The following is a 22,523-nucleotide window of genomic DNA, read 5'->3' as shown; positions in this document are numbered from 1 at the left end:
TTGCAGTGAATTGTGGTTGAAAGTAATGTGTCACATATTTTTCTTGTTTGTCGTGTATTTAAATGTTGATAAAGTTCAGTTGATGTTTCATTGTTCTGTTGGCCCACCCCCCTTTTTGCGGTGTAATAGTGCGTTCTGCTCCAGGAATGGAGACAACTTTAGAGATTTTTTTTTTTTTGCTAGTCTTGGGGAACTCAAAAGATAACAGGAGTGGGGCTTTATCATGCAAATATCCTAAACAGAGAGTGCTTTTTCTTCAACGAACTTTCTGAATGGAATACAAGAAAAAGGTCAGTGTTTTTAAAAAAGCAAACAGGATTCGAGCGAAGTTTTCAAGTGAGATTCACTTTTTCATTGTAACTGTTTCAATAGGGCTGGCCCGTGTCCTTTTGAAACAAAGGTAAAGCTGCAGTCTGTACAGAACAGAGGTTTCCAAGATTCGTTTCGCAACTGACTTGAAAACTGAAGTATCGTTTTGCTATGGATGATATTTATAACGATGTGGTGTTTATAGGTAGATTGCGTGTTGTAGTACTAGTAGTAAGAGTATATGCCACATTCATTGTTTTAATGAGCGCATCTTTTAAAATCTTACCTTTTATGGAGCCATAGTACAAAAACACACAAAATGAAACGCGTAATAGCAAATATAATCCTGACTTGGGCTTTCAATTTACAAGCTTTTCTGAAACATCAGCGCGCAAGATAATAAGACTTTTTCTTTCTTTCTTTTTTTGCAAGGGCGTCTGGTGAATGAATTTGAGAATAGATGACTTATTTGAATAATTCCTTGCCAGTATATCTATCTATCTATCTATCTATCTATCTATCTATCTATCTATCTATCTATCTATCTATCTATCTATATATATTACATGCTTCGGGTATCCGTTCCACTGAGGACTAATAGGGGAATTTAATGACCACAATGGAATAACTTTTTTTTTCGTTAGATTTTGTCTCTCTTGCAGTGATCATTTAACAATGTGTGCTGTGTGTAATGGTGATTATGCATGCTTCACACCTAGATCTTGAAAACTGAAATGCATCTTCAAGTTGATTTACAGGTAGATCAAGTTCTGTTGTAAGATAATGTTTTTTTTAAAAAAAGTCACATTCGTTGGTTTAATAGAGTAAATGCGTTTATTTACAAATGTTTTTATTTATGAATGCACAGTATGGATAACATACAGAAGCATACAGCGTAAACATGTTGAATAGTTTGGAGAGGCGAAGTCGCTACATTAATCCCACCAAATGGATTTAACAGTGAGTTGTTTCTGTACAGAGAGGGGGGTGGGGGGTGTTCAGAGTGATTTCAAATTGAAAGGGCAGTACGCAGGTTGCTCTGAATAGCGAGCTGTACTGGAGTAATATTAGTATCGTGGTTTCATACTGGTGTTTGCGCGGTTTATTGTAGTTCACAGACAGACCGAAGGGTGGCCACTGTTTTAATGAAGTGCAACTAACTGAATTTCCTTCGAGGCTGTTCACCCCGGGGCTCCTTTTGAGAGAGGAGGTGAGCCGTTGCTCATGAGTTAGCGGTGTGCTGTGTTTGGGTGCTGAGCTAAACTAATGTGTGGAATCCAGTCATGGGGTCCAGATGGTCCACTGACTTAGCAGCATTAGGAACACCTTTCCCCGGCTAGCAGCAGTAATACTTTTACATAGAATAAGAGTAGGTACAATGAATACAAATGATCAGAATAATAGTAAACCGTTATTGTATTTACTGAAACGTATTTGTGTTGTTTTTGTAAAGGTTGCAGACTGTAAGGTGTAGCTAACGCATTCCCATGTATTCCAGGTTAGGAAGCTATTTTCTCGTTATGACACCCCCCCACACACACCTATGACAATGTCAACAGCAGTGTTGAAACGTGCTGGCACTTTTCTGTCGTTACACAAACTGCTTGTCTTTTAATTCTTTAGATAACCCCATTGCGTGGAAGTGCTTTCTGAGAAACAAAACAGAACGACTCGCGTTTCGAAATGGGCAATTACTGCGTCCATCCTGACAGAAAAGGTTAGGTTCTGGCTGACGTAACTTGGCGGCGTTTTATAATAGACGGCATCCCCGTTAACAAATTTTACAAACATATGCTTTTACAATGTAAATTCCCTTTTAAAAACGTAAGCGCGCACTGATGCAGTAATAGCACTGCTTTGGTTTCCTTCTTCTCCATGGCGGCAGTGCTACATGTTGAATGTGTCTGTGAATCATTACCCCGGCTGCGAGTCCTGTTTATATAACTGCTGATGTTTTGGCGTTTATTTTCCAGTGTCTACACAGTGCAGTGTCTACAGCATTTCTTCAAAGTGAACCTGTAAACAGCCCCTTCCCCGCACCCCCTCGGCCAGTTCAAAAGTAATGAGTGAATGTGTATACAGTTCAACTGCAGATGTTCAGCCTTGTGTTTAATATGTTTAGCCAAGTCTGTTTTAATTTTAGTATTTCCTACGCAAACATAGACAAAACACTGTCAACCGGGGGGTTCAGTTTAAATGGAGGAAACATTCAAACAGCTTTAATGTTTTGTCATTTAAATGTTTTATAAGAATGGGTTTTCATTGAGTTTATATGTCTCTACCTGCACCATTTTAAGAAGTGCTTGTTAGTGTTTTTTCTATTTAATATTTTCTTTTTTTCTTTTTAAATTTACAAGAGATCCGTGGCTAGTAATATACCCACCTATCTGAACTATTTGTGGGTGACAGTGCTTTCTTTGGATATTTTTCAATACCTTAATTTACCGGTTAGACCTCAAATGTCCAGCAGGTGGCATAGGTGTACATACTAATGGTTGATAAATCTGTCTAATATACTGGTAACCAGACTAATAGGGGTGGAAGCTTTCTGGATAATTGACCCACACACCCTGAAAGTGACAAGGATGCATTGCAAGACTGAAAATGACTGCAAGGGCCTAGCTTTCACTGCTTTAAAAGCACAATGCTGACTGTCACGTCATGTTTTTATCCTGCAAAATCCAAATTAACATCTAACAACTAAAAATTAAAAAAAAAGTGGGCTGGTTAATTAATACAACTTTTTGATATCCTTTAATAGAATTCTGTTCTGTAGTTTAATCTAGTCTTTCTGTAAATATGCTGAAAAAAATATGAAATATATTTCTAACAATAATGGTAAGATTGGTTTGAGATACAACTCATATATGTTGATAGCAGGATAACAGCCCAACAACTGTGTGATTGGTTAGTTTGAGCACTAACCCTGTATGGGGTTACTGGTTTCAAGCTACAGGTCAGACACCACAGGCACACACATTGCATTCCTTTGCTGACCAAACACTGAAATTGCACCTTTGAAGTTGTATGCACATGTAGCATTGCACACCGAGCCTTGAGTGACTGACACCTCCTGAGTGCGGTCCAGATGGGGAGCCTGGAATCGCCTCCTCTATGTCTGCATGTCGTTTCCTTGTTTCAAATGCTTTTCAGTACTCTTTACTAATGCATGCAATCCTGTATTGTGTTATCCCTGTCCTGTTTCATTTCATTTTCAAAAAAACAAAACTGCTCACAGTATCAATTTACTGTACAGATCTGTTTTACGATGCAACAAATGGTTTGACAAAGCACCTCCGCGAGGAACACAATCTTTCCTGTGTTCTGTTCTCCCAAGTGTTTGCCACTGAAATTGATACTAGATTCCCTTACCCTCACTGCCCACTCAGAGTCAGAGCCGGTTCATATCCAGTTAAAAGCATCCAGGCGTTTCAGATTAACAGGTTCTATTGGGGCTTTGTAGGATTCCGCTGATGTCATTCATCTTTTAGAAACTGCTTGATGAGCTGACAGGCTATGCTGCCAAAATGCAGTTCAGTCCCAGCCCTGCTTTCCAGCTTTATTAATACAACACAAATCCCAGGCAGCTCTTGGGAGGACGCTGCAGCTACACAGATGACGACACTGTAGATTTAATTGCAATCACTGTATGTAATACACCACAAACCAAGGCTTTGATTTCATTCCAGCATGGAGTACAACATGCACATTAGCCTTGTGGACTGTTCTTTGTGTTCAGTAATTGTAGACATAGCAGAGGTATTCTAAGCAATCTGCTGAACGGAACGTGCAAACCTACATTCGTACTTCATTTCTAGAGATTGATTAATTGATGTTTGATTGTGTTTTTTTTATTTTCCAAGCCTCTATTAAACATGTATGGATGGATTTCTATGGCCCTGGTGCCCAATTTAGAAGCTCATGCCTAACCTGTAATTATATTACTGGCACAGGCATATCTTTAGTTGCATTTGAAGGCTTTGCTTTTGAACAGTAAAGCAGGGATGGAAATATTATTCCTGTTGCATAGCAGTTCACCCATTGCAGGTTTTAATATGAGCTTGATTGGCTACAATGTATCTCAGGTCTGTCTTATCAAACTCATAGTAAAACCAGGAATGGATCAAACTGCAGTGCAATGGGAGTCTTGTTTCCATCCCTATAAAGTGTTCTCAATGCATCGATTTATTACATGGTAATGTTATTAATCTCATATTAAATCTGGAATGTTAAAATCAACTGGCCCTGAACAGGGGGCTTGAACAACAGCAGAGATTCACTCAAGGAGCCCAGAGTTGTGCTGGTGGGTGTGGGAGGTACAGTAGCATTGAGAGGGGAGCACAGTCACATCGACCCTGAACAATGGGCTCCTTGTTCTGGGGGGTTTATTGCTGCTCTCCTAACACGTCCCCTGCAGCTTGAGGCTTTAAAAAAAAAAAGTGTTCATTTGTCCTAGAAGTGAGTCTGCAACTTTAAAACTATGAAACCGTGAATTCCAGCTAGCACTGTATGTGCTGCTTTTAAGAAGAGTCTGGTTTCAAAGCTTTCTTGGCATAATATAATACTATGCTAGGTATTTGTTTTTCAGTTTTAATATGAGTTGGGTAAGACTCACCTGAGCTTGTTACCTACACTGTGTGGCTAATCAAGCTCATAGTAAATCCTGGAATGGGTGAAACTGCTATGCTATTCCATGCCTTCAAGGTTTTGAAGTTCAGCCGTGTGTTTCCTGAGCCTCGAGATTAGAGCAGGGAAGTTCTCTTGGCGTTTTTCCCTCTCGGAAGGAGCGATAATGTAAGAAAGGGAAGCACTGAGTCCGTGGCATCAGTGAAGGAGCAGTAACAGAGAAAGGGCTGCAAGGCGCTGCAGGATGCGATAAGGAGAAATATGTGTTGGTTTAGAACATTCTTACCATTCATGGGAACACTGTGGCCCGTGAGGTGGACGCACTGCCAGAGCACTAAAAGAATCGCAGCAAGCGTCCATCAGATTAAACAGCAGCGGCTGTGTAGCCTCATACTTGAAGGATACTGTAAGGAGCTTTAGATCAGGGTATAATGTAACCTATACTGCAACAATGTGGATACAACATTGTGACTCCTAATTGTCATTCTGTCACGCAAAAAATATGAAATGGCATTTTCAGACAGACATAGGTTTGATGTCTTTTTTTATAGAGTCAGAACATCAACAAAGCGTTTGTTAACCCTGCAGAGGAGACCGTACAGCAGCCTCCTTTAATGCTGCAGTCTTGTTAATTCGGTATATTGTTAATTGTGTTATTTTGTACCATTGATCCCAAACTGTAAGCCAGGTCCCAAAGAGAAATACATCCTGCCTTCTTGGTTTCATCCATTCATTCTGCTGGTTTCAATGGATTCGGCTCACAAGAAGGATTTTATTTGTCTGTACTGTACCCTGGTAGGTGGGAGAGTCTAACCAGATTCAAATTGTTTCTTTACCACCCAAATGCAAAATAGATAGTACAGTAATCCATCGCATGTCCGACTGCGATGGGACCAGAGTAAGGGAGGATGAATGAATCCTGTTTTAAATACCATTATACACAGCTGTAACAATTACTATACTCACACAATTATTTTGAGATTCAGCTTTTATTAGGGAGCTCCCCTAAATCCCTTGTTTAGAAAGATGCAGGATGTTAATGCTTGTGACAGGGTAGCCGTCTGCAGTGTGGGTGTGTGCATTCACTGCTGAGTGACAGGCAGGAGATCCAGACTGAGGTTGAAGTTGATACGTCCCCCGCAGGCAAACAGGATTTATTTACATGTCAACACACTGAACAGCTCACGTGACACTACCAGCAATGGCAGCGCACAGAGTACATACAACACAGTGTATGAAAACTGGGATCTACAATGTGTGAACTAATCTCCGTTCAATAATAAACTAACGTTGCTGAAGAGTTTGATCATGGTGCATAAACGGTGAGGGCGGTATGTGACGGCCGGATACGTGATGGATTACTGTAATGCATACTTTGGCTGTGATGTGTCAGTAAGGGCACCTCGGACAGTAATGCTGAAGATATTCCAGGGGTGATTGTTTTAAGACTGCGTTTTACGTGATTATTTTTATACATTGCCACACTTGAAGTTGCACTTTGCATTGAGATATATCTGAAGAGGTGTGGGGAATCTGTGTGCAGCAAGCTGTCTAACAGCAGAAGTCATTCTATTTAGTGATACTAAACAGGATCCCTTATGAGAAGTGTGCATGAGGGGAACAGTGACCCACAAAACTATGCCAGTTCAAACTTGTGGGGCTGATGTTCAGGAGAGGTCAAATATGGGTTTGTCTTGGCAACTGCAAGACTCTTTTTTTTATTTATTTATTTTCTGAAAGGGTGCGAAAGCAACAAAAGAGAAAGACACGAGGGAGGCACGAGGGATCTTGTTGTGTGTCTAGAAGCCATTGTGTGTGTTTAATGTGCCATGACCCAGTCTGGGTTTAAAGAGAACACAGTGGAATTGTGTTGCAATGAGTTTAAGTGGTGTTAACAGAATGAGGAGTGATGCTGTTTTGGTACTCCATCAAATCAAATAGAAAGAAATCCTTGCATTAGAGAAGAGAGTCGAAGGGGAGACGAGGTGCTCTGTTCACAGGGGTGGGAGGGCTGGTTTAGCAGCTGTATGCATGTCTGATTGGGAGGTTGTTTAGCATTGCTGGAGGATGGGATAGGAGACCTAATGCAATGTGACCCATGCCATTCCACAGTTCTGTTTTTTAATAAGACTCCCATTGCATATCCATTTGGTCCATTCATTCCGTTTTACTAGAGTTTAATATACGGTGGTTAATCAAGCTGGTAGTAAAACCTTATTTTTTATAGTCTTATTTCCATCCCAGTATTATATATTTTCTTTTGCCTCTGTCTTGACCAGCTCTCCCTTATACTTTAGATTTTAGAAAAATGAACTTAGTGTGTTTCTGTGCACCCTGGCTGTTCTGACATGTATTTCTCATTACCTCCCAGGTTACACTCTTACAATGTGTTTCTGTGCACCCCGTCTGTTCTGACATGTATTTCTCATTGCCTCCCAGGTTACACTCTTACAATGTGTTTCTGTGCACCCCGGCTGTTCTGACATGTATTTCTCATTGCCTCCCAGGTTACACTCTCTGTCTGGGTAAATCGTACTTCTTCCGTTTCAACCATCCCGACGAGGCCAGTCGATTGAAGAGCATGCTGCCACATAGAAGCCAGGTGTCCCCCCTCAGCCCGAGCCCAGGTATGCAGGTCTCCCAATCCCAGGGTAGGAGGCTTCCTCTTTACTAGCAATGCCAGTGGAGACATGTCCAGAACTGAAGTCTGAATCGCAGACGGTCAGATGTTTTTAACCTGGTCATCATCTGCCAGCTTCAAAAGACGCCGCCGTTTGCATTAAAGGGGCACCGCGGTGTCTGAAAATTCTTAGTGTCTCGGGATCTTTGACCCCTTCATCACCTCCAGGGTGTGCCCCTGACTCCCACTGCCCCATTAGCCCATTAGTGCCATTGTCCTCATTTGAGGACCGACTACTTTGTCATTTTTGGAGCATTTTAAACTGCATCTACCTGTTTTAATTCTCTAACTATATTGTTATGATAACTTACTCTCATTTTGTTAACCGCAAAAGTTAAGTCTAAATGTAACTGTTAATTCTGCTAAATTAGCTCTTCAAGCTTCATAACCATGAGATTTCACTGGTATAATTACGGGCACGTCTAACTTGACTGTCCTCAAAATAGGACGCAGCAGTTTGTAGCCAAAATGAAGGATTTAAAAAATGTTCTGTGATGGAATATTGATTTAGAAAGTATCACATTTCAAAGAAAAAAGAATTTGGTTATAAATAGCAAAACAAAATGCAAAACGTCAATACTTTTCTTTAAAACTCTCGCTCTGCAGATTGCCGTGGCTTTACTCCTCAAACAGTTGCCGTGTCTCGAGACTAACTGGATGTTAAGGGGTTAATGCCGCATACCCAAGCTAACAGTTTTGCTCTCGACCCAGCAGTGCAACGCTGATCATAAAGGTCACTTAGCCTGTCACAGTCTCTAGATTATACTGCTCAGGAATTTGCTTTCACCTAAATCTCAAATCTTAAGAGACCTGAAAATATTAAACTAAAGATGCAGTGGTCTGGCTATTTGCACTGGGTTCATTATTTTCCATCCCTTAACTGAAACTCTACATTATTAGCCTCTGGGGGTTGAGGGGTTTAATAAAGCTGTGTTTGCACATGTTTGAGCTTTCAGATGCCGGTTGTGCAACATTGTGTTACCGCATAGCGCTTTCTGCTTTCAGTGACTCATTCCATAAAAGGGAGTGCGGTCTGGTGGATGCTGGCCAGAGCTGGAAACTGCCAGACAGGAGATCCTGGTTTCATATTCAAGGATTGGAACAAGACTCCCGTTGCATAGCAGTTTAATCCATTCCAGGTTTTACTGTGAGCTTTAACCTTTTAACTGGCTGGAAAAAAAGATTGCTGGTGGTCTGCACTGTACCTTGTTAAATATTAAAATAGCAGTTTAAGATATTGCTATTAATCTTTTTATTTTGACAAGCACATAACATTAAATTCAGTTTCTGTTTAACCTGATTGATTTATTACGACCGAGATACAGCAAATTCCCAACAAGATCAAAACGAGACCAGAAAGAGATAGACAGTGTGTTCTTGTTTCTTGGAAATTACACATTGTAAAAACCTTTTGTTTTTATCAATATATGTATGCTGAGACAACTGAGCATTGAGAATGGAAGTCTTATTTTCATCCCTGGGTCTCCATTTAAGCTGTTAAGAGTTAAGGGAGGGGCAGCGAATGTTAATTGCCATTGATTGGTATTCAGTTGTAAAGGTGAGGGAAGGACACATGTTCCTATTTTGAAATCGACACATTCATGAATGGATGTATTTATTACCTGCCAGTAAATGTTTGTAAAGGCAGTTATGAGTATCAGCACAGCCTTACTGTGTATATTTAATAGGAAAAGAATTGTCTTTACCCACAAAAACAGTCAGAGTTCCTGTGAAATGATTCATTTAGTTTCTGTGGGCTTTTTCTTTCCCCAGTTTGTGTATCTTTTTGGTAAATAGTAAGAATAATATTTCTCATCTCTTCTTTGGAATGATGCTGTGCAATGTTGACTCAAGCACTGAACCACGTATTTGAATACCGAACGGCTGTGTTGGAAAACCTTACACAAGAGAAAGGAATGTGGAGTAAGAGGCATTGCATGACGTGTGACACTGCACAGCACCATCCCATACAGAAGAGCACTGCGGGAGGCTGTGCCTATCCCATACAGAAGAGCACTGCGGGAGGCTGTTCCTATCCCATACAGAAGAGCACTGCGGGAGGCTGTGCCTATCCCATACAGAAGAGCACTGCGGGGGGCTGTTCCTATCCCATACAGAAGAGCACTGCGGGGGGCTGTTCCTATCCCATACAGAAGAGCACTGCGGGGGGCTGTTCCTATCCCATACAGAAGAGCACTGCGGGGGGCTGTTCCTATCCCATACAGAAGAGCACTGCGGGAGGCTGTGCCTATCCCATACAGAAGAGCACTGCGGGGGGCTGTTCCTATCCCATACAGAAGAGCACTGCGGGGGGCTGTTCCTATCCCATACAGAAGAGCACTGCGGGGGGCTGTGCATATCCCATACAGAAGAGCACTGCGGGGGGCTGTGACCATCCCATACAGAAGAGCGCTGCGGGGGACTGTGCCTATCCCATACAGAAGAGCGCTGCGGGAGGCTGTTCCTATCCCATACAGAAGAACGGTGCGGGAGGCTGTGCCTATCCCATACAGAAGAGCACTGCGGGAGGCTGTGCCTATCCCATACAGAAGAGCGCTGCGGGAGGCTGTTCCTATCCCATACAGAAGAGCGCTGCGGGAGGCTGTGCCTATCCCATACAGAAGAGCGCTGCGGGAGGCTGTGCCTATCCCATACAGAAGAGCGCTGCGGGAGGCTGTGCCTATCCCATACAGAAGAGCACTGCGGGAGGCTGTTCCTATCCCATACAGAAGAGCGCTGCGGGAGGCTGTGCCTATCCCATACAGAAGAGCGCTGCGGGGGGCTGTTCCTATCCCATACAGAAGAGCGCTGCGGGGGGCTGTTCCTATCCCATACAGAAGAGCGCTGCGGGAGGCTGTTCCTTTCCCATACAGAAGAGCGCTGCGGGAGGCTGTTCCTATCCCATACAGAAGAGCGCTGCGGGAGGCTGTTCCTATCCCATACAGAAGAGCGCTGCGGGAGGCTGTGCCTATCCCATACAGAAGAGCGCTGCGGGAGGCTGTTCCTATCCCATACAGAAGAGCGCTGCGGGAGGCTGTTCCTATCCCATACAGAAGAGCGCTGCGGGAGGCTGTTCCTATCCCATACAGAAGAACGGTGCGGGAGGCTGTTCCTTTCCCATACAGAAGAGCGCTGCGGGAGGCTGTTCCTATCCCATACAGAAGAGCGCTGCGGGAGGCTGTTCCTATCCCATACAGAAGAGCGCTGCGGGAGGCTGTTCCTATCCCATACAGAAGAGCGCTGCGGGAGGCTGTTCCTTTCCCATACAGAAGAGCGCTGCGGGAGGCTGTTCCTATCCCATACAGAAGAGCGCTGCGGGAGGCTGTTCCTTTCCCATACAGAAGAGCGCTGCGGGAGGCTGTGCCTATCCCATACAGAAGAGCACTGTGGGAGGCTGTGCCTATCCCATACAGAAGAGCGCTGCGGGAGGCTGTGCCTATCCCATACAGAAGAGCGCTGCGGGAGGCTGTTCCTTTCCCATACAGAAGAGCGCTGCGGGAGGCTGTGCCTATCCCATACAGAAGAGCGCTGCGGGAGGCTGTGCCTATCCCATACAGAAGAGCGCTGCGGGAGGCTGTTCCTATCCCATACAGAAGAGCACTGTGGGAGGCTGTTCCTATCCCATACAGAAGAGCACTGTGGGAGGCTGTTCCTTTCCCATACAGAAGAGCACTGTGGGAGGCTGTTCCTATCCCATACAGAAGAGCGCTGCGGGAGGCTGTTCCTATCCCATACAGAAGAGCACTGTGGGAGGCTGTTCCTTTCCCATACAGAAGAGCACTGTGGGAGGCTGTTCCTATCCCATACAGAAGAGCACTGTGGGAGGCTGTTCCTTTCCCATACAGAAGAGCGCTGCGGGAGGCTGTGCCTATCCCATACAGAAGAGCGCTGCGGGAGGCTGTGCCTATCCCATACAGAAGAGCACTGCGGGAGGCTGTTCCTATCCCATACAGAAGAGCACTGTGGGAGGCTGTTCCTTTCCCATACGCACTGTACAGCTATGTTACTCCCTCTGCTGCTTTTCATTTTTAAAACCTTCAGGACACAGTAGTACTCTAGATCAATTCAGATGAGCCACACAAGGTGATAATTAAACTGTCCACAAGGAGGGGCTGACTTGTGCATGTGGTTTGCAGGTGGGTTTCACACAGATGAGTCAGAGAGACTGCAGCAGGGCCTGGTAGTTTAAGAGCTGTTTGTTCATCTGCCCTGGGACTCGTCAGTCTGAGTAATCCTGGCTAGTGTTGCACAGTACCTGCTCATAGCAAGGTGTGTGTGTGTGTGTGTGTGAGAAGTGGAACACTCAGGAGTGTTCTGAAGTTCCAGAACCGGAACACGCGGGACTGTTCTGAAGTTCCAGAAGCGGAACACGCGGGACTTTTCTGAAGTTTAGTTCTGATTGCTGCTCTAGAGAGTGGTGTTGGAGGAGAGATCCACACATTGCTGCTGAATGTAGAGGGATTGTGAAAGAAGGCTTGGAGGTTCTCACTGAAATGGGTAATTGCTTTGATTGCAGATGCCATTTTTATAATATTGCTGTGATGTTTTCTTTGTAAGGGGAAAGCTGTCTAAAGAACAAGTGTTTATACAGTATAATCATTTCATTTCTGAGCTTTTTTTCTTTTGAAATTTGAGGATTTTATTCTGTAGGAAACATAACCTGTGGTTTGGATGATCTAAGACGATTCAGTATGATTAGAATACAAAATAAAACAGCTGGTGGTGATTTTCAAGAAACTCAGTATTGCACAGCACACATTTTACTATAGAAGGACTACAAGTTCTGTATTGTGCAATATATTTACCATTTAATTAGCAGCCTTTTTAGTTGTGTAAACTGCAACATGATTTTCGCTGAAATTGCAAAATCATAAAAAAACAGAAGAGGCGACGGCACATCCTTGAATGCTCCAATAAAGAAACTGGGTGGGTCAGGCGTCCGGTCCTCGGCCAGTTGGTGTGGAGCGGCCAAGCCAGGGAGTTTGTCTGGCCACTTGGAAACTGTCAGGATGTCCCAGGGAGAGGCTCCATCCTGCTGGGAACGAAACCAGAGCTCCTGATTCTCAGAGTGTGAACGCAGCAGACGAGCAGTGAAACTGCTATGCAATAGGTTAACATTTGAAATGGTTAAGTGCTTAATCCTAAAGTTTAAATGTTTGTTAAATTAAATGGAAACGAACACCCCGAAGTCTGGCATACAATGTGCTTTTAAGGTACACAAGGAATTGAGCATCTGTTCAAATGTTTTTTTTTTTAAATACATTTTTAGAATGACTTAAGTTATCAAGAGGAAACTGACAATTTGGATGACCAGATCCAACCTGTGGATACATTTTAAACCCTGTTTCATGTGCCTCATTGCAAAATATGAAAGTTGGCATCATTGTATTTGTGGGACACACAGGTCCCATGTACCTTTTAAAGGGTTATACATTATATTTATCTATTTCTATATGCTCACATAGACTTTTTTTTTCTTTTTTCTTGCAGATTTTGTGAGGCTTGGAAATGAGTACAATCACTCTCAGAACACGTCCGGTTCAAAGACAACGCGGACTGCAAGGACACATCAAGAACTGCAGAACATAATGGACACGCTGAACAGGAGAACAGGAGATTACCCTCCCTCCTACTTCACGCTGTCGCAATCGCCCCCCACCAGCCCCCTTCGATACGGGTCCACCTCATCCAGCCAATACCAAGACCAGGTGCGAGCTGCCGCGGTCCGACAACACATCACAGACCGGCATCAGCGTTCAGACAAACCCCCTCTCTCCATCAAACTGAGCGCCCCCTTCTCCAGCAGCGTGCCTCCCTCCCCGAGGCAGCGAGGCGTGCCGCTGGCAGATGTTGCAGACGTACATTACAGGGAGCGAGAGCTGTCCCTCGGCACTGTGGATCTGCTGGCCTACTCCAGAACCAGCCCCCGGAACAAGTCTCACGAAAACGTCTTCTTCTCAGGAACTCTGGAGGGAAGGAAGATGCCTGGAGGCTCCCTCCTTCCCATGTGGAATGGAGGCTCTGCAGGAGATCCCCTCTCACCTGGTGGGAATGCCGGACCTGCCAGCATGCCTTCCAGCCCTCGACTAGCCAGAAGGTTGAACATGCAGGAGAGCCAGGCTCTTCAGAGCAGGACCAGCAGAACTGGCAACGACATCGGCCCCGACACCAGCCCCAGGCAAAGAAAGCATTCTGGGGGATCCCTCACCAACATGGGCGTCTATAGCCGCTCTCTTCCACGACTCTACAAGTCAACCGAGAGCCAGCTGGCTCCATTGAGCGTGCCTCCGAGAAGGTCCCTCGATAATCAGTCTAGAAACCACGCCAGTGAGTTCTCTCACAATGGGACTGTGGAGGGGGATGTGTTTTGTTACCCCTGTGGCTCCTCCTCGAGAACGTTGAGAAGCATGGTCACCCTGGAGAGGACCTCCGACTCCAGCATGCCGTCCAGCGTCCCAACCAGTCCACGGGTGGCCAAGAAAATGACCCTGACCTCCTCCTCCAGCTCCTCCAGTGTGGACTTCCATCACAATGGCTTTCAGGGCTCCAGCAGCCCCACCTTTGACACAGCCAGCGTGGAGAGTATAAAGCTGAGCACACAGCAGGCTACTCCCTTTAGGGAGCGGAAAAACAGCATCAGCTCACTGAGCGGTAAACATGAGCTGCGGGACTATCACCAGAGACAACGGGATGAGCGCCTTCGAGAACAAGAAGTGGAGAGGCTGGTAAACCCTGCTTGATTTAATAACACTCGCTCTGAGCCCCCCCCCGTGGAGTTTCCCTGTTCCCATGGTGCTGTTCAACCAATCAAGCACAGTCACACTCAATCACCCCTGGGACAACACAAGTGCTTACCTGCTGTGTTACCATTCCAGAACGCTGTCATTGAACACACATGGATTTGATTGAATTCCACCAGGGAAAAGGGAAACTACGCAGGCCATAAAGCAGCAGAATTGCTTGCTGGAATTGCAATTGCAATGGCAATGCTGTTTTGTTAAATTACAATTAGTTACAATTATGCTATAGTAATTAGTTAAATGCCTATAAGAGACTTCGAGTCTGGTGAAGATTGGTGCAAAATAAAAGCAGTTGTGTTCACCATGTAGAGTGTGCCAGCCAGCCAGCCAGCCAGCCAGCCAGCCAGCCAGCCACCCAGACACCCACCCAGCCAGTCAGCGCATACGGGCCTCCATTTTTGAACAAGGACCCTAAAAATGTATTCCATTTTTTAGAATTCACATTTCAAATGCTCTGCTTTTAGTTTAATCCCCGTGGAAACTAGCCTTAGATGGCGTACAGTGCATGACATGATTCATTCGTAGTTGGCTGGTAGAGATGTGGATCAGGTTTTGGTTTCATGGGTACGGCAGGCATGTACCCAGGGGTACCAATACCTACACCCAATAAGATCCTGTAGAAATTCCTATACAGCCAGCCAGTCCATACCAAAATTCCCACGCTCCCAGCGTTAGGTGTTGCAATGGCTGGCAGGCGGAAGGATTAAATCACAGATGCTCCTATATTTGCATTTCCTTTACTATCGAGTGCCAGCAGGGCTTATGATGAGATTGGATTACAAGCAGCCAGTTGCTCGAAGATGTATTGCACACAATCTCACACGTCCTGTTTTTTTTTATTTATTTTTTTACGATTCAGAAGCTAGTGGACTACTGTACTCCGTCTTGTGTACCTTGCACAGACCTGGACAGGTTTTAGTTGGCAAAACTACATTTAGAAATGTACTGTTAATAGCACTGTTTTTTCAGTCTGTCATTAAGTTCTGTAGTTAATGCTAATCAGCTGGAAATCTGGGTGACGCAAGCGGAACAGATCCCCACCTACTTATCAAAATCGTGATTAATTCAAGAGGTGAGGTCGTTACAATGAGGTTTCTTCCAGTAACTCCAGAGCCTGACGGCACGGTAAGTACTGTGCGGGCAAATGTATCACAACACCTCAAGACTGGTCATTATATCCTTTATATGTACCTGCATGAAGACCTCTAGCTGTGAGGATTTCAGTCAGTAATCAGGCTCTCGTGTGAAAATGTTAGACCACTTTGTGCTTTTAATTGGGCATCTCAAACAACTTCTAAAAAGTCTCATGCATTTGACCATTGGTGGTTGTGTTGTGTTCCTTTTCTCTTACTATTTTAAATTAATTGCAGGTGTGGCCTATTAGTCCTCAATTAAATTCGACAATCGCTAATTTGCCTATTGACAATTTTCCAAGATTTTCAGTTCCAGTGGTTTTCAATACATCAAAACAGAAGCAATGGGGTGTTCTAATACATTTGCACACTTCTGTGTGTCTGGATGGCTATAGATGAAATAACACAGCTGTGTAAAAGCAGTTCAGAAATTCAGAAAAAAAATTACTGAACGGTTCAGAATTGTAATGGTTTCTTCATCCAGTTTTAAATGCAGCCGTTTCAGAATGCCCTTATCTTGTGTGAATTGCTGTAGTTTGTTTATAGACTTTGGCCTGTTGGCCTTGAAAGTTCCTTCTATATATGTACTGAAATGCAACAGGAACTCAGCTAAATGTTTGTTCATTTGTTTGTTTTTTTTCAATCTGATGGTATGCAGTTTTCTATACAGGTCATCCAAAAAAAAACAAAACCATTGCTTTAGTCCTTGCTCTGCCACCATCATTACATAACAAAGGACAGAGAGGTGAGCCTGGGAGGTTTAAACATACAGAAATGTATTGGGAGTACAGTTAAACCAGGCAGCCAGTTGCAAAGCAAACGCTTTTCTGTGTATCTTTCAAGTTGCCTAATGTAGACTGGACTAGACCATTTTACATCTAATGATACTGCTGTGATACAAGAGAAGGGCGGATTTGAACTCTCTTATACTCTAGTCTTTTGTTTGAATATTGGTACCACCAGTGCTATAAGTATTTGTTGTCTAGATTTTTTGTTGGATTATTGCTGTAGTTATGTACCAGGGTGGATGAGTTCAGCCCTAAATGGAAGTTTAGTACAGGTGAGCTGTACCAGTTGGTACTTAATAGTGTTGGAATGTAAAATCAGGGACTATAGAAACCATAGAAAAACAACAGCAAGCTTTCCATATAACTGTGAGATTGGTTATCAGTGTGGCGAGTACTGTAGTAATCTTTTCAGATGCAGGGGTATAGTGTTGTTCTAATCTTTAGACACCTGCACAACATGTGTGGAAGTCTGAACCATGTCATAAAAAACATGCATGAATAAGATGATGTCATGCACTCCTGGTAATTCCACACGTCATGGTGTTTCAGTCAGGACCCAAAGATTGTATTTTCGATCCCTGCTGCTTTGCCTGGTGATCCTGTCTGCATTGACAGACCACAATTTGACCCCATTTGAAACAAATACCTCTCATTGTGGGGGGTTCCCCGGGAATAGTATATGGGAGGATTGTACTACTGCACAGTGGGACAGTAACAAAGAAAACCGCTCAAGCACCCTTTAACACATGAGAAGAAAACTAACACACACAAAAAAACAAAACATTAAGTAGTTATATCTGTGCTGTCAGATTGCTAAAATTACCAGGGATAAAATTGTTCCACGGCCATGTATGAAATTCACAAAAAAAACCACATTGAAATAAAAACACACTTTTCAGCTGCTTAAAAGTTTCAGAACAAACTCAATGCTCCTCATGTGAAAAGGATATTTTAGTTTGACGTTTCCTTGAACAGTCAATGCTAGACTTGGCAAGCCTGGTCCAGCCTAGGCGACTGTCTAGTGAAGGGAATAACCCGTGGAATGTTCTATATTTACCATGCGTCCGCGCCAGCGTCTGGTCTCTCATTGTCGTGTGTTGGTTTTCAGGAACACCAGCGTCTGGTCTCTCATTGTCGTGTGTTGGTTTTCAGGAACACCAGCGTCTGGTCTCTCATTTCGTGTGTTGGTTTTCAGGAACGCCAACGTCTGGAGACGATCATGAACCTCTGTTCGGAGTTCTCCAGGTCGGACCAGGGCCCCTCGACCGTGGCCGACCTTCAGAAGATCAACAAGGAACTTGAGAAGCTCCAGCTGTCTGAAGACGAGCTTTCGGATTCCCAGGCCAGCCAGGAAAACGGTTACAAAGCCAAACCCCGAGATCTCTCTTCCAGATCTCCGAACTTGTCGTTATCCGGATCACATTGCGGGAGTCAGTCGGATCAGGGCGCTGCCAGAGACCAGGATTACAGGGATGCGGGGAATGGAACGTGGCAGCTCAGTGAGAACCTGAAGTCTTTGCAGTCGTTGTGTTCCAGTGGAGTGAAGACCATGGGAGTTTCTTCAAACCCCAGGATGAAGAAGGTGAGCTTTGTTTCAATACACCTTTAGGACTTGTGGTCATGTGAGGTCAGGCCAATGGAACAGTGCACTTGTGTCTTTATTGTCTATCTGCATGAGCAGAACTCCTTCACAGTGTGTCTGCAAAGCTTATGAGAGGATCCACAACTTTTCACAGTGAATTGAAATGGTTCACTTGGGAGAATATCAGGAAATGTGCTGTTTTTAAATTGTTTGGAAGCAGTCCTATAAATCGACAGAGATGATCTGACATTGGTGTCATCCATACCCAGGGTTGGGATCAATTCCTGTCTTTCAATTCCAATTGTTTTTTAAAATCAATTCCCAATTGCAATTCTATGAAGTGGAATTGATATTTTAGAGCTAGAATAATTGTTGTGATTGTTCAGCTGCTTTCATTTGAAGCTGATTTAATTGACCAACAGTGAATTTAATTTACATAATTTGTTGCCAACCCTGTCCATAACAAAGAAGAAAATAATGGTGATTTTTATTGTAACTGACCTACAAATGAAACTTTTTTTTTCTGCAGAAAGAAACACACAGACATTGTGTACCAATATCTATTCTACCTGTATTGCCATTTTCTGGTTTCTAATTTGTGCCTGGTTTTACCTTTTAGTGATTTTTAAATACAAGTATGGAACTGTGTATATAATGTGTGTGTGTTTCCAGTAAACTGTTGGTCTCTGCATTTGTAGCCCTCGGACATGGCTGAGGGTGACCAACAGAAACAGGAAGTGATCCGGATAGAGGAGGAGCGGATCCAGGTTCTGAACAACATGGAGGAGCTGGAACAGAAGATCAAGGACCTCAACAACCAGCTGGACGAGTCTGCCAGGGAGGTGAGGGGCTGACTGTACCAGCGCTTCACACACATTCCATTTCTATAGCTGAACAGAACAAAGGGGGAGGGGCATGTATAACCGCAGACTACATCTGTCATGCTATATTGTACAGCCTATAGAATCATCTAATTTTGCTTCATGAAGTCGAATGAAACCTGCTGAATAATGTTATGTTAACATAATGAATTAAATACCGCTTTGTAGTTTCCCATGTACTTAATGATAAACTGACAAATTGAAAAATGTGACATTTTGAAATCTAACATGAAATACTGTACTATTATTATGGCTTCCGGTAGACTATTGCAATATCATTTTGTAGTTTCTTTGATTTACATTATGTTAAATTAAAACTATGTTCATATTTAAAAACAAAACCCTTTTTTTTATTGCATCTCAATCCTAAAATTCTAGGTGCTGCAAAACGTTTGGCCACAGCTGTATATTCTGTGTTGTACCCAGAAGCAATCGAAACGGTCTTCAGAAAGGCTAGGGGCATGAGATAAAAACACAGGGATAAGGGTTCACGTTGTGAAAAGAGAAAACTGGGAAAGACAGGAACAGAAACATTTCAAGTGTCTCTGTCTCTGTCTCTGTCTGGTATGTTTCATTCCAACGCAGTGAGTTTGTTTCGCAATGCTTTATTATACGAGAGTTATACAAACTTGAACAGACTCCGGAGGAGTTTCAGTTGAATAAGAAGAATAGTAGATTCTGACCTTGCTCTGTTTGTACAGCTTCCCTGATAGAAAACCACCTCTCCAGATGCACTGGGTTTACCAGGCTGCACGGGGGGCTGCTGTGCTTCTCATCGTCCACAAGCAATCTGTTGACACTCAAGTGCCCCCTGTATATCGGGGGATGTGTAAAAGGCTGTGGTGTTCAGAATAACAGTGTGGTGCTTCCAGTCGGAGCATTTGGCTGTGAGATTTCAAGCAGTACGTAGGAGGGGAGGGAGACTCTTGTGAGACACAGAGGAAAGTGTGGGAGGTTTGTCTGGCAGCTCTGAAAGTACAGTGAAGAGGGACTGAAGCGAGTTTAATACACATGCCTTTTACCAATGTGCGCTGTATACCAGAGGTATTTCTGTCCATGCAGTTCTTTGTGTCTCATCTTTCCCACATAAAGAATAGAGATCTGATTAAAAGGGGAAGCTACGTTGTGTTTTTGCTGAAGAAACATCCTGTGAGCTTCCTCTAGATATTAAAACAATGTTTATTTTATGTAGTTTTAAAACCGTGATTTTTTTTTTTTTTTTCCCGTAATACTTCAAGGCATAAACGGTTGACAGCTTCCGTTTAGCAAACGTTACCCTGCTTTTAATTCATTTATTTATTGTTATTAGTTTTCTTTTTCTTAAATGTCAAACGGGAATTGTATGCAATAACTTTAAAAACCAATAAATATCATCCAAAACATCCACTCAAGTCAGACCCAAATAACTTTAGTTGTTTTTATGTTTTAAGAATGGATATTGATGTAAAATCCATTTCTGTGGTGTAGTGCATTAAAGAAAGCTGCTCATTTAAAACACTCCCCTGCTGTGTTCTGTAGATGGAGATGGAGCGTGCATTGCTGGAGGGGGAGCACGATTCAGAGATGACACAACTGCAGCATGAGAAGGAAGTCCTGGACCAGCTGAACGAGAAGATCACAGCCCTCGACAGCAACGCGTTCTCTGAGAAATCAAAGGTAATCGGGAGTGCTGGCTGAGAACACGCCACGAAAAGCTCAAACACAAATGAGGGGTCCCAGAGTGGCTCACCTGGTAAAAGCACGGCCGTGTGGTGTGAGGGCGAGGTCATACAGTCAGGAGCACAGATTGGCGTCCTGGCTATGCGGAGTCGCCGGTCTTCAATGGGGATTTTGAAGGGAGTGACGCATTGGCTCTGGCGCTCTCCCATTGGTTAAGGAGGCAGAACTGTCCGGGACTGTTTTCTCCTCATCGCTCTGCAGCGGACCCTACTGGCCAGGCGTGCAGTGAGCTCAGGTGGACACCTGCAGGGCTGACCATTGTCCTCTGGAGGGCGGTAGTTCGCTGACATCCGCTCTCTCTCGTTCCGGGTGTAGAAGAGGAAGCTGGCTTGGTCGTGGGATCGGAGGGCTCCCACTGAACCTTCAGGTCTCCTGAGCGGAGTGGGGAATTGCTGCGGGGGGGATTGGACATTCTAAATTGGGAAGAAAATCGGGGGTCAAATAATTGGGCACTCCAGTTAAAAAAAAAAAATAAAAAATAACAAATTAAATTGTTTGAATAGAAATTCAGACTTATTGCGCTCAGCTCACAAACTGCAAACTTGACTTAATTAGTCAATATAGATGTTATAGTCCTTAACAGTACTTCATATTTTGAGTACAGGGTTTAACTTTAGAACTTATGATGGTGCTTACCTGAATGGAGAGTAACGAACTATACAGCAGGTAGAGAAGACCAAGCTTAAAGATGCATAGTATTTTCTATAACCACCTCATTCTAACAGCAATAATCTAGTTATATAATTGAGTAATTTATTTTACCAGATTAATGTCTTCTCTTTGGTTTATAACAATTAAGAAGCTTGCAAATACCTAAACTAACAGGAGCTCAGTGCAGTGATGTGCACGTCTACCAAAACAAACAGGAGCTCAGAGCAGTGATGTGCACTTCTACCAAAACAAACAGGAGCTCAGAGCAGTGATGTGCACTTCTACCTAAACAAACAGGAGCTCAGAGCAGTGATGTGCACTTCTACCAAAACAAACAGGAGCTCAGAGCAGTGATGTGCACTTCTACCAAAACAAACAGGAGCTCAGAGCAGTGATGTGCACTTCTACCAAAACAAACAGGAGCTCAGAGCAGTGATGTGCACTTCTACCAAAACAAACAGGAGCTCAGAGCAGTGATGTGCACTTCTACCTAAACAAACAGGAGCTCAGAGCAGTGATGTGCACTTCTACCTGAACAAACAGGAGCTCAGAGCAGTGATGGGCACTTCTACCAAAACAAACAGGAGCTCAGAGCAGTGATGTGCACTTCTACCTAAACAAACAGGAGCTCAGAGCAGTGATGTGCACTTCTACCAAAACAAACAGGAGCTCAGAGCAGTGATGTGCACTTCTACCAAAACAAACAGGAGCTCAGAGCAGTGATGTGCACTTCTACCTAAACAAACAGGAGCTCAGAGCAGTGATGGGCACTTCTACCAAAACAAACAGGAGCTCAGAGCAGTGATGTGCACTTCTACCAAAACAAACAGGAGCTCAGAGCAGTGATGTGCACTTCTACCTAAACAAACAGGAGCTCAGAGCAGTGATGTGCACTTCTACCTGAACAAACAGGAGCTCAGAGCAGTGATGGGCACTTCTACCAAAACAAACAGGAGCTCAGAGCAGTGATGTGCACTTCTACCTAAACAAACAGGAGCTCAGAGCAGTGATGTGCACTTCTACCAAAACAAACAGGAGCTCAGAGCAGTGATGTGCACTTCTACCTAAACAAACAGGAGCTCAGAGCAGTGATGTGCACTTCTACCTAAACAAACAGGAGCTCAGAGTAGTGATGTGCACTTCTACCAAAACAAACAGGAGCTCAGAGTAGTGATGGGCACTTCTACCAAAACAAACAGGAGCTCAGAGCAGTGATCTGCATGTTCCTGCACTTCTGATCGACAGAGATACAAAATAAGAAACGTTGCACTGGATCGTGATAAATGTGCAGAGTAGTACTGTGGAAGCTGTATTGTACAAAGGAGCGAGTTGTTGTGAGGGGATCAATAAAGAA

The 22,523-nt window shown here is 43.8% G+C and overlaps 1 protein-coding gene across 3 annotated transcripts in view; it reads left to right on the top strand.

Moving 5' to 3' along the window:
* The window catches only part of LOC117407362 (pleckstrin homology-like domain family B member 2), a 66,996-nt gene that overhangs the window by 15,129 nt on the left and 29,344 nt on the right, over positions 1–22,523 (top strand). For all 3 annotated transcript variants that reach the window (XM_059028020.1, XM_059028022.1, XM_059028021.1), the window contains exons 5-9: positions 7,443–7,562; positions 13,106–14,340; positions 17,532–17,918; positions 18,617–18,760; positions 20,318–20,455. In XM_059028020.1, the coding sequence (XP_058884003.1) occupies positions 7,443–7,562; positions 13,106–14,340; positions 17,532–17,918; positions 18,617–18,760; positions 20,318–20,455 (2,024 nt within the window). The remainder of the gene's footprint in view (positions 1–7,442; positions 7,563–13,105; positions 14,341–17,531; positions 17,919–18,616; positions 18,761–20,317; positions 20,456–22,523) is intronic.

The sequence above is a fragment of the Acipenser ruthenus genome, chromosome 8, assembly GCF_902713425.1.
Source record: "Acipenser ruthenus chromosome 8, fAciRut3.2 maternal haplotype, whole genome shotgun sequence".
NCBI classification, from domain to species: Eukaryota; Metazoa; Chordata; class Actinopteri; order Acipenseriformes; family Acipenseridae; genus Acipenser; species Acipenser ruthenus.
The sequence above is the reverse complement of the archived record's forward strand: the minus strand, read 5'-3'. Positions and strand labels throughout refer to the sequence as shown.